Below are 12,629 nucleotides of genomic sequence, written 5' to 3' on the forward strand. Positions count from 1 at the left end.
GCATCTCCTCCACTGGAACACCATCTCCTCCCCTATCCACATGGGCAGTGCTTAGACGCCACATCCTGGGGACTTCTCTGCACTCCCCCCCACAAAGGATCTCCCTCATCTGTACTCCTTTGGCAAACGCTATCTGGACCAGCTAGCTGATGACCCTTAAAATTACTATGGATCAAAGATCACAGAAACATGAGGATTGCCAGGAACCTGAGGGATGGTCTCTTTCAAGCCCTTATTTCATGCATCAAGAGAATAAAGCCCAAGAGCTGAAGTAACTTGTTCAAGGTCACACAGCTAGTTAGTGCCAAAGTCACACAGAGAGTCCAGTTCTTCAGGCTAGGTTCAATACTTTGGGAGCCTCTTGAAGGCAGAGACTGTGTTTTATATTTCCTTGAATTCCTTCATGTAGTAGGTGTTCAATTAATATTTGTGACAGTGTTGATTGATTGGTGGTTGAGGACTTCTCTTCACCTTAGTGGTTAATCAGAAGCCAAGGCTGAGGATGAAGTCTCAGAGGCAGCAGCTGCAGAAGACAGTCTTTGTTACCCAAACTACAAGTGCCAGATCCTGCATCTGGAGGGCAAGCGAAAAAGAAGGACAAAGAAGCGTCCCTGACCCTGAAACTGTGTTTCTCTGAATGTTAACCTTCTGGTCTGTAAAATCAGGATAGTATGAGGATTGGGAAAATGTATGTAAAGTACCTGGCACACCTAGGGACTCAGTAAATGTTTGCTATTTTAAAAAAATCACATTACTCTTGTTTCTAAAATTTTATTGCAAAATTTTTCAAACACATAGCAAAGTGCAAAGAATTTTACAGGGAACAGCTGTCTACCAGCCACCTAAATTCTACCATTAACATTTTACTAAAATTGCTTTCTCACACGTTTATCCATCTATCCATCCATGAAACTATTTTATTTTAGTGGTGCATTTCAGTGTAATTTGCAGACATCAGAACACTTTCCCCTAATTACTTCAGCATGCATATCATTAACTAGATTTCAATCTTTGTTTAGTTTTTTCATTTGAGGTAAAATTTAGATACAATGGAATACACAAATCTTAAGGGTACTTTAACTGAGTTTTGACAAATGCAAGTGCCTGTGTAATCCAAACTCCCATCAAGATGTAGAGAACACTTCCATCACCACAGAAAGTTCCCTCACATCCCTTCCCATTTCATCTCTCCCCTGACCCATAAAGGCAACCATTGTTTGGATTTTTTTCCCACCCTTAATTACCTATTAGAGAGCATCATATAAATGGAATTATATAGTATGTACTCTTTTACGTAAGGCTTTCACTCAGTATAATGTTTTTGAAACCCATCCATGATGGTGTGTGATTAGTGGTCCATCTTTCTTGTTGCTGAATAGTATTCCATTGTATGAATATACTACCATTTGTCCACTATTGTGCTATGAATTTTTTAAAAATCCTGCCATGAATTTTTTAAAAGTTTATTTATTTCTTTCTTATTAGTCATCCATTTTATACACCTCAGTGTATACATGTCAATCCCAATCTCCCAATTCATCCCACCACCACTCCCACCCCCTGCCGCTTTCTCCCCTTGTTGTCCATACATTTGTTCTCTACATCTGCGTCTCAATTTCTGTTCTGCAAACCGGTTCATTTGTACCATTTTCTAGGTTCCACATATATGCGTTAATATACGATATTTGTTTTTCTCTTTCTTACTTACTTCACTCTGTATGATAGTCTCTGGATGTATCCACGTCTCTACAAATGACCCAATTTTGTTACTTTTTATGGCTGAGTAATATTCCATTGTGTATATGTACCACATCTTCTTTATCCATTCATCTGTCGATGGGCATTTAGGTTGCTTCCATGACCTGGCTATTGTAAATAGTGCTGCAATGAACATTGGGGTGCATGTGTTTTTTGAATTATGGTATTCTCTGGGTATATGCCCAGTAGTGGGATTGCTGGGTCATATGGTAATTGTGTTTTTAGTTTTTTAAGGAACCTCCATACTGTTCTCCATAGTGGCTGTATCAATTTACATTCCCACCAACAGTGCAAGAGATTTCCCTTTTCTCCACACTCTCTTCAGCATTTGTTGTTTGTAGATTTTCTGATGCTGCCCATTCTAACTGGTGTGAGGTGATACCTCATTGTAGTTTTGATTTGCATTTCTCTAATAATTAGTGATGTTGAGCAGCTTTTCATGTGCTTCTTGACCATCTGTATGTCTTCTCTGGAGAAATGTCTTTTAGGTCTTCTGCCCATTTTTGGATTGGGTTGTTTGTTTCTTTAATATTGAGCTGCATGAGCTGTTTATATATTTTGGCGATTAATCCTTTGTCCAATGATTCGTTTGCAAATATTTTCTCTGATTCTGAGGGCTGTCTTTTCGTCTTGTTTATGGTTTTCTTTGCTGTGAAAAAACTTTGAAGTTTCATTAGGTCCCATTTGTTTATTTTTGTTTTTATTTCCATTACTCTAGGAGGTGGATCAAAAAGGATCTTGCTGTGATTTATGTCATAGAGTGTTCTGCCTATGTTTTCCTCTAAGAGTTTGATAGTATCTGACCTTACATTTAGGTCTTTAATCCATTTTGAGTTTATTTTTGTGTATGGTGTTAGGGAGTGTTCTAATTTCATTCTTTTATATGTAGGTGTCCAGTTTTCCCAGCACCACTTATTGAAGAGGCTGTCTTTTCTCCATTGTATATCCTTGCCTCCTTTGTCGTAGATTAGTTGCCCATAGGTGCGTGCATTTATCTCTGGGCTTTCTATCCTGTTCCATTGATCTATATTTCTGTTTTTGTGCCAGTACCATATTGTCTTGATTACTATAGCTTTGTAGTATAGTCTGAAGTCAGGGAGTCTGATTCCTCCAGCTCCATTTTCTTCCCCCAAGACAGCTTTGGCTATTCAGGGTCTTTTTTTTGTGTGTGTGGTACGTAGGCCTCTCACTGTTTTGGCCTCTCCTGTTGCAGAGCACAGTCTCCGGACGTGCAGGCTCAGCGGTCATGGCTTACGGGCCTAGCCGCTCTGCGGCATGTGGGATCTTCCCAGACCGGGTCATGAACCCATGTCCCCTGCATTGGCAGGTGGACTCTCAACCACTGTGCCACCAGGGAAGCCCTACTCGGGGTCTTTTGTGTCTCCATACAAATTTTAAGATTTTTTGTTCTAGTTCTGTAAAAAATGCCATCGGTAATTTGATAGGGACTGCATTGAATCCGTAGATTGCTTTGGGTAGTATAGTCATTTTCACAATATTGATTCTTCCAATCCAAGAACATGGTATATCTCCCCATCTGTTGATAGCATCTTTAATTTCTTTCATCAGTGTCTTATAGTTTTCTGCATACAGATCTTCTGTCTCCCTAGGTAGGTTTATTCCTAGGTATTTTATTCTTTTTGTTGCAATGGTAAATGGGAGTGTTTCCTTAATTTCTCTTTCAGATTTTTCATCATTAGTATATAGGAATGCAAGAGATTTCTGTGCGTTAATTTTGTATCCTGCAACTTTACCATATTCATTGATTAGCTCTAGTAGTTCTCTGGTGGCATCTTTAGGATTCTCTATGTATAGTGTCATGTCAGCTGCAAACAGTGACAGTTTTACTTCTTCTTTTCCAATTTGTATTCCTTTTATTTCTTTTCTTCTCTGATTGCTGTGGCTAGGACTTCCAAAACTATGTTAAATAAGAGTGGTGAGAGTGGACATCCTTCTCTCATTCCTGATCTTAGTGGAAATGCTTTCAGGTTTTCACCATTGAGAATGATGTTTGCTGTGGGTTTGTCATATATGGCCTTTATTATGTTGAGGTGGGTTCTCTCTGTGCCCATTTTGGGAGAGAGTTTATCATAAATGGGTGTTGAATTTTGTCAGAATCTTTTTCTGCATCTATTGAGATGATTATATGGTTTTCATTCTTCAGTTTGTTAATATGGTGTATCACATTGATTGATTTGCATATACTGAAGAATCCTTGCATCTCTGGGATAAATCCCACTTGATCATGATGTATGATCCTTTTAATGTGTTGTTGGATTCTGTTTGCTAGTATTTTGTTGAGGATTTTTGCATCTATATTCATCAGTGATATTGTTCTGTAATTTTCTTTTTTTGTAGTATCTTTTTCTGGTTTTGGTATCAGGGTGATGGTGTCCTCAGAGAATGAGCTTGGGAGTTTTCCTTCCTCTGCAATTTTTTGGAAGAGTTTGAGAAGGATGGGTGTTAGCTCTTCTCTAAATGTTTGATAGAATTCACCTGTGAAGCCATTTGGTCCTGGACTTTTGTTTGTTGGAAGATGTTTAATCACAGTTTCAATTTCATTACTTGTGATTGGTCTGTTCATATTTTCTATTTCTACCTGGGTCAGTTTGGAAGGTTATACCTTTCTAAGAATTTGTCCATTTCTTCCAGGTTGTCCATTTTATTGGCATAGAGTTGTTTGTAGTAGTCTCTTAGGATGCTTTGTATTTCTGCTGTGTCTGTTGTAACTTCTCCTTTTTCATTTCTAATTTTATTTATTTGAGTCCTCTCCCTCTTTTTCTTCATGAGTCTGGCTAATGGTTTATCAATTTTGTTTATCTTCTCAAAGTAGGAGCTTTGAGTTTTATTGATCTTTGCTATTGTTTTCTTTGTTTCTGTTTCATTTATTTCTGTTCTGATCTTTATGATTTCTTTCCTTCTGCTAACTTTGGGTTTTGTTTGTTCTTCTTTTTCTAGTTCCTTTAGGTGTAAGGTTAGATTGTTTATTTGAGATATTTCTTGTTTCTTGAGGTAGGCTTGTACAGTTATTAACTTCTCTCTTAGAACTGCTTTTGCTGCATCCCATAGGTTTTGGATTGTCCTGTTTTCATTGTCATTTGTCTCTAGGTATTTTTTGATTTCCTCTTTGATTTCTTCATTGATCTCTTGGTAATTTAGCAACGTATTGTTTAGCCTCCATGTGTTTGTGTTTTTTACGTTTTTTTTCCCTGTAATTGATTTCTAATCTCATAGCATTGTGGTCAGAAAAGATGCTTGATATGATTTCAATTTTCTTAAATTTACTGAGGCTTGATTTGTGACCCAAGATATGATCTATCCTGGAGAAAGTTCTGTGCGCACTTGAGAAGAAAGTGTAATCTGCTCTTTTTGGATGGAATGTCCTATAAATATCAATTAAATGTATCTGGCCTATTGTGTCATTTAAAGCTTCTGTTTCCTCATTAATTTTCTGTTTGGATGATCTGTCCATTGGTGTAAGTGAGGTGTTAAAGTCCCCCAGTATTATTGTGTTACTGTCGATTTCCTCTTTTAGAGCTGTTAGCAGTTGCCTTATGTATTGAGGTGCTCCTATGTTGGGTGCATATATAATTGTTATATCTTCTTCTTGGATTGATCCCTTGAAAATTATGTAGTGCCCTTCCTTGTCTCTTGTAACATTCTTTATTTTAAAGTCTGTTTTATCTGATATGAGTATTGCTACTCCAGCTTTCTTTTTTTTTTTTTTTGCGGTACGCGGGCCTCTCACTGTTGTGGCCTCTCCCATTACAGAGCACAGGCTCCAGACGCACAGGCTCAGCAGCCATGGCTCACGGGCCCAGCCGCTCCACAGCACGTGGGATCTTCCCGGACCGGGGCTCGAACCCATGTCCCCTGCATCGGCAGGCGGACTCTCAACCACTGCGCCACCAGTGAAGCCCTCCAGCTTTCTTTTGATTTCCATTTGCATGGAATATCTTTTTCCATCCCCTCACTTTCAGTCTGTATGTGTCCCTAGGTCTGAAGTGGGTCTTTTGTAGACAGCATATATATGGGCCTTGTTTTTGTGTCCTTTCAGCGAGCCTGTGTCTTTTAGTTGGAGCATTTAATCCATTCACGTTTAAGGTAATTATTATTATTTTTTTTTTTGTGTTACGCGGGCCTCTTACTGATGTGACCTCTCCCGTTGCAGAGCACAGGCTCCGGATGCACAGTCTCAGCAGCCATGGCTCACGGGCCTAGCCTCTCCGCAGCATGTGGGATCATCCTGGACAGGGGCATGAACCCGCGTCCCCTGCATCGGCAGGTGGACTCTCTACCACTGTGCCACCAGGGAAGCCCAGTAATTATTGATATGTATGTTCCTATGACCATTTTCTTAATCCTTATGTGTTTCTTTTTGTATGGTCTTTTCTTCTCTTGTGTTTCCCACTTAGAGAAGTTCCTTTAGCATTTGCTGTAGAGCTGGTTTGGTGGTGCTGAATTCTCTTAGCTTTTGCTTGTCTGTAAAGCTTTTGATTTCTCCATCAAATCTGAATTAGATCCTTGCTGGGTAGAGTAATCTTGGTTGTAGGTTCTTCCCTTTCATCACTTTAAGTATATCATGCCACTGCCTTCTGGTTTGTAGAGTTTCTGCTGAGAAATCAGCTGTTAACCTTATGGGAGTTCCCTTGTATGTAATTTGTCATTTTTCCCTTGCTGCTTTCAATAATTTTTCTTTGTCTTTAATTTTTGCCAATTTGATTACTATGTGTCTTGGCGTGTTTCTCCTTGGGTTTATCCTGTATGGGACTCTCTGCACTTCCTGGACTTGGGTGGCTATTTCCCTTCCCATGTTAGGGAAGTTTTCGACTATAATCTCTTCAAATATTTTCTCGGGTCCTTTCTCTCTCTCTTCTCCTTCTGGGACCCCTATAATGTGAATGTGGCTGCATTTAATGTTGTCCCAGAGGTCTCTTAGGCTGTCTCCATTTCTTTTCATTCTTTTTTCTTTATTCTGTTCTGCAGCAGTGAATCCCACCATTCTGTCTTCCAGGTCACTTATCTGTTCTTCTGCCTCAGTTATTCTGCTATTGATTCCTTCTAGTGTGTTTTTCATTTCAGTTATTGTATTGTTCATCTCTGTTTGTTTGTTCTTTAATTCTTCCAGATCTTTGTTAAACATTTCTTGCATCTTCTCGATCTTTGCCTCCATTCTTTTTCCGAGGTCCTGGATCATCTTCACTATCATTATTCTCAATTCTTTTTCTGGTAGGTTGCCTATCTCCATTTCATTTAGTTGTTTTTCTGGGGTTTTATCTTCTTCCTTGATCTGGTACATAGCCCTCTGCCTTTTCATCTTGTCTATCTTTCTATGAATGTGGTTTTTGTTCCACAGGCTGCAGGATTGTAGTTCTTCTTGCTTCTGCTCTATGCATTTAAAAAAAATGCTAGTTAGCTCCCTTCTTTCCTTATGGTGGCTCCTCATCAACACAATCAACCACCACAAAACTCAGCTTGAAGGGAATTGGCATTTCTGAGATAGAAAAGGCCCTGGGCCAGTGGGAGAAAATGCTTCTCACGATGAGTCTTCAGCTAGTTCTTTCCTAGCTTAAGTCAGCACATAGATAGAGCATCATTCTAGTGGAAGACTCTATTTTAATTTCCTCCCAGGAGATCTCTCACCCTGTCTTCTTCTTATTCAGTGCATTTTTCCTAGCTGCCTCCACCATGAAATACGTTGGAGCCTATTAATAGCCTTCTGCCTCCTCATTAGTGATATTTATGACTATGGAAATATTTATGATGCATGGAGAGGGCTTGGGTCAGAGAGGAGTCCAAGCTTTTACTGTCCTTGTAAATGGGATTTGTCTCCTGCTTGCTTTGTCAGGCTTATAAAAAGGAGTGCGCATCATATAGTTTCAGGGTTGCTTTTTTTTTTCTTCTAACCTTTGCATTCAAGCTGTGGATTAAACACTTTTTTATTACTCACCTCCATGCTTGGAATGAAGGAGGCGTTTTGGTTTTCTGGACTCTTTGGTAGTGTTACCTCCTTATTCTGAGCTTGCCTTCAAATGCCCTGTCCAGGCTAGAGCTATAATGTTCTAGGGTAGACATTTTAAATCCAATGACAGAAATCCTGCATTCTGTAAGAGGCTCAAGAGCTTCTGAAATCCATCTAAATGCCTCTGCATAAATAAGAAAGAGTCAGAGTTGTTTCATGTTCTGGGAAACTTGCTAGGGGAGCAGTCCTTTCACTGCAAAATATCCATTTTTTTTTCTTTTACCCTCCCTGAATGCCATCATTCCTGTCTTCCAAGAATGTCCATTTCCTGAGCAAGTCTAAGGCCTCACCTGCATCCCATGCTCTCCTACTCAGACCTAGCTTGCCTCCATCTTCAAACACTCTATTGCAAATGGTTCTTCCACCTCTGCCCACAATCTGTTTCTATCTCTCCTATATATTCAGATATAGTTATAAAAACAAATGTACATATGATTACACATTTTAAAACTTTTAAATTTAATTTAAATTTTTTTTTTTTTTTTTGCCGTACGTGGGCCTCTCACTGTTGTGGCCTCTCCCATTGCGGAGCACAGGCTCCGAACGCCCAGGCTCATCGGCCATGGCTCACGGGCCTAGCTGCTCCGCGGCATGTGGGATCTTCCCGGACTGGGGCACGAACCCGTGTCCCCTGCATCTGCAGGCAGACTCTCAACCACTGTGCCACCAGGGAAGCCCTAATTTAATTTTTTAAAACATGTTCTGGGTCATGTTAAGCCTTAGTCTCATTATTTTAGAGACTTACAGTTTCATTTTTTTCCCCATTTATTTATTTAGTTAGTTATGGCTCCATTGGATCTTTGTTGCTGTGCACAGATTTCTCTAGTTGCAGCGAGTGGGGGCTACTCTTTGACACAGTGCGTGGGCTTCTCATTGCAGTGGCTTCTCGTTGCGGAGCAGGGGCTCCAGGCATGTGGGCTTCAGTAGTTGTGGCTCATGGGCTCTAGAGCGCAGGCTCAGTAGTCATGGCACACAGGCTTAGTGGCTCCGTGGCATGTGGGATCCTCCTGGACGAGGGTTGGAACCCATGTCCCCTGCATTGGCAGGCAGATTCTTAACCACTGTACCACTAGGGAAGTCCTTGATTACACATTTTTATGAACAGATATATTTATGGAATGCCTCCTTTGTGCCAAGCTGCCCTTTCCTGTGACTGCCCTCTTTTCCCTTCCGTTATCAAATTCTTGAAACTGCATTTGCTGCCTTAGTTTCCTCACTCGTTGGCTCCTTGTAATGTGGTTCACCCTCACTACTGTACCATGAGGGCCCAGAAGGCACCTTCAACTTCTCAGCTGACATATGGATCAGCCCCTCCTCACTCCCGCCTCCTCTGGTCCCGGTGACCCGTCCCCTCCCCATCGACTTGAGTCAGCAACATTCCCATGACCTCCCACAAGCCTATTATTCTGTCTTTTCCTTTGTTGCGCTGTATATTTCCTCCCACATCCCAAAGGTGGCCATTCTTCAAAGCGATATACCTTCTCCCACCAGTGTCAGCTCTCCCTTGCGCAGCTGCATCCCAAATCTGTGTCTGGCTCCAACCTCCTCTCTCATCCTCAGCCCCACATTCCACGATGATTGCTAAATACCTCTTCCTGAGTCACCTTACACCTAAACTCCACCTTAAAGAGGTATAAAACATGGGTTCTGCCTTCTGGGAGCTTATAATTTAGTTGGAGACACACAGGCAGACTTTGAAATGTTCTGTAACAAACCCTGAGATTTAATTAATATGAAAGGTGATGATATAATGAGTCACACCACATGTGAAGTCAGTGTCTGTGGACTTATCAGTGCTTAGGGCCAACAAAGACATTTCTTGGGCCCAGGGAGTGTCTCACAAGAATACTATAAATGTATGACTGAGGAGTTGCTGGAAATAGTCACGATGCTGAAGAGACGCCTCTGTGGGAGGCAAGACTGAAAAGATTTGTAGCCGGGAAGCCTGCAGCCTAATCAATGGTGCTCTGTCTTATCTGGGGGAAGACTGTCAACAGATGACGGGAGTCCAGTCGGTTGGTCTGTTGGTCAATGAAAAGCTATCCAGTAACTACTATGTCCCAGGCACTAGGCTGGGGGCTGGAATAAAGCGCGAACAGTGCACTGTCCCTGCGCCCAGGTTGGGGAGGGGGGAACAGGCAAAAGTACTGGAGACATAGACACATACATCCAGACAGACATAAAGAAGATTACAGGTCATCAGGGAGCCTAGAGGATGGTGAGTCTGAAAACAACAATTGGGCAGGTGTAGTCAGTCTTCTCAGGGGAGGCAGGGGGTTTCTTGGTCACTGGTCACTTGATAACTGGCTCCTCAGGTCTCTCCAGCACTGGAGGAAGACCACAGGGGCTGAATGGGGCAGGGCCCAGTGCTCGGGAAGTCAGAGCCAGGAATCAGAGCCAAACTCCAGCCTTCGGGCAGGAGCAGGACTTGGCCTGGGACAAGGGGCGCAGGAAGATGCTGGTTGGTCACCAGGAAAAGGGCTGAGGGTGTGGTCTTGGTCTTACTGGCTGTCGGGCTTGTGAGGGCATGGTCTGACTTAAAAGAACTTACCAAGTTGTGGATGAGGTGTGGGGGAACCACAGGGATGTTGGGGTGATTCCGCAGCTGGTCATTGGAGCTGTAACCTCCTTAAGTCCTAAGTGAAGGGGAGGGAAGTGAATACTGAAACCAGGAAGGGGAAGAGTAGAGATGAGAAGGCTGTCTCGAGAGAGACTGAAGGGCATAACTAGACTGGGTCCTCCTCTCAGGGAGGCCACCAGGAATAAATACTGTGACCTTTCTCCCCTGCCCTCCAGTCTTCTGTCAGCTCCCATTGGCCGAGTCCAGTGAGAAGTCAGAGAACAGAGAGCAAGGTCAGAGGGGTGAACAGAAGATATGCAGCACAGGATGACCAGCAGGACACAGGCAGTCCTGCTACTGGAAAGAAACACTCCACTGTAAACAAGAAGACTGTCTCCCATGAGACTGGCTAGCTTCCCAAAGGAAGAGGAACTAGGAACCAGCCTGGCACCGGCCCCCGATATGATTCTTTTACTTTGTCCAGCTAACTGCATCAGGTACCACAACCTTCCTCTAGGGATCTGTCTAACTCTCCGCAGCCCCACTGCCACTACCTCTGGCCACCACCTTCTCTTGCATTTCTCTAACAGCCTCGTGCCTGGACTTCCTGCCTCTGCTGCTATCCAGTCTTCTCTCCACCTGGCAACCAAATCTTTCTCACGTGCTGATCTGATCATGTCATTTCCTTTCCTAAAACCACCTTACCAACATAAAGTCCAAACATCTTACCATATCTTATGAGGCTTTTTCATGGTCTGGCTCTGGTTTACATGTCTGGCCTCATTTCTTGCCAGTTCTACCTCTCCACCTTCCCTCAGCCAAACTTTCCTTCTTAAATCCAGCTCACTGTGTTCTAACCATACAGAACTGCTTCCTGATATCTCTCTGATCCTAGGGCCTTTGCGCATGCTGTTTCTTCTCCTGAAAGTCAGGAAGTCAATTCTAACCTGACTAACTTTTGCTTATTCCTCATTCCTTCATTGCTGCTGCCCTTGGCAAGGGTTCAGTGCCTCTCCTTCATGTTCCCATAGTACCCTGGCCCTGCACAAATTGTAATGTTTATTTTAAAAATTAATTTGATACTTACTGAATACCTGTTATGCACCAAGCCCTTACCACCCCAGGGCCTTTACTCATGTTGTTCTTTCCGCTTGGCATGTTCTTTTTTTATTCTTCATCTGACCAACTCTTACCCTTTCGGTCTCAGCTAAAATATTTCCTATGAGAAGTTTTGCCCCCTTATTCTCTCCTGCAGCATGCCGTATGATTTAGTTTATTTGATATCGATGTCTCCCTCTCCACACCTAGGAAGGTGCAAGATCTGCTTCATCTACTACTGTGTGCCCATCCCTAGCTCAGAACCTGGTATTCAGTGATCACATATATGATGAGCAGGGGGAGGCAATTGAGTTTTCCCATGAGACCATGATGAGGAGTAAACCATGACCGTATGCTCCAGGGGTGTAGGAGGAGCCTGAAACTTAGACAATTTGAAGGGCCCTCTTTAAGAAAAAGACAAAATTACAAAAGCAAAATTAGGTGTGAAAGTGGATCTTTATTTAGACTGAGAAAAGAAATGACAATAAATTGTAAGACTTTTAAAGCTGAAAAATTTCACAAGTATCACAAGATCCAGAAAAGTAATACAATGTTTTTATTAATTAACTGCCTAGCACACTGCTGTAATACTTTCTTCCGCTGCATTTTTTGTCGAATACTCTTTTATCACTTCTTTATATAACAACAGTTTTTTAATATTTGCTATATAGAGAAAGGAAAGAGAAGTTAGTCTTTCCTCCAGCATAATAAAAATTAGATTTATTATTGATGATTGGGATGCATAAAACATGCATAAAACCAGACATACTTGCTGTTTGTAGGACTGCTACAGTTTATACCCTACCAACATATTTTGATAAGTCCTATTTGGCATAATTGTCATCAAAAAAGAAAAAAAGTATAGCATAGAATTGCATAACTATTACTGAATATTCCTACTATATATGACTAGGTATCTGTGAGAACTGAATCCTGCACTTAGAATTTTACACATTTGACAGTTGGAAGACTTTCCCATAGACTAACTTTTGGCTCTATGCAATTCAAATCTTGTTTCTTTCCCCACCCACATACTTCCAGTGCCAGTTTCCATAGGACACATTCAAATCTGATATGAACTTTGGCCCTGCTCCTTAGTGCCACATGCCAGATGTGAAGGTACCACGGGCAACAGGAGGATCCCTGGAAGCCATTTCCACACTGAGATGGCTAGCAAAAACTTATTTAATT

General features: G+C 41.8%; 1 protein-coding gene across 1 annotated transcript in view; it reads left to right on the plus strand.

The window, feature by feature from the left end:
• Positions 1-10,753, plus strand: part of LRIG2 (leucine rich repeats and immunoglobulin like domains 2) — a gene marked incomplete at its 3' end in the record, with an annotated part of 111,500 nt that extends 100,747 nt beyond the window's left edge. The window contains exons 23-24 of the mRNA XM_079721580.1: positions 10,096-10,241; positions 10,577-10,753. Of these exons, the coding sequence (XP_079577706.1) occupies positions 10,096-10,241; positions 10,577-10,753 (323 nt within the window). The remainder of the gene's footprint in view (positions 1-10,095; positions 10,242-10,576) is intronic.
• Between the last annotated feature and the right edge of the window lie 1,876 nt (positions 10,754-12,629).

The sequence above is a fragment of the Hyperoodon ampullatus genome (genome assembly GCF_949752795.1).
Source record: "Hyperoodon ampullatus genome assembly, chromosome: 2".
Lineage (NCBI taxonomy): Eukaryota > Metazoa > Chordata > Mammalia > Artiodactyla > Ziphiidae > Hyperoodon > Hyperoodon ampullatus.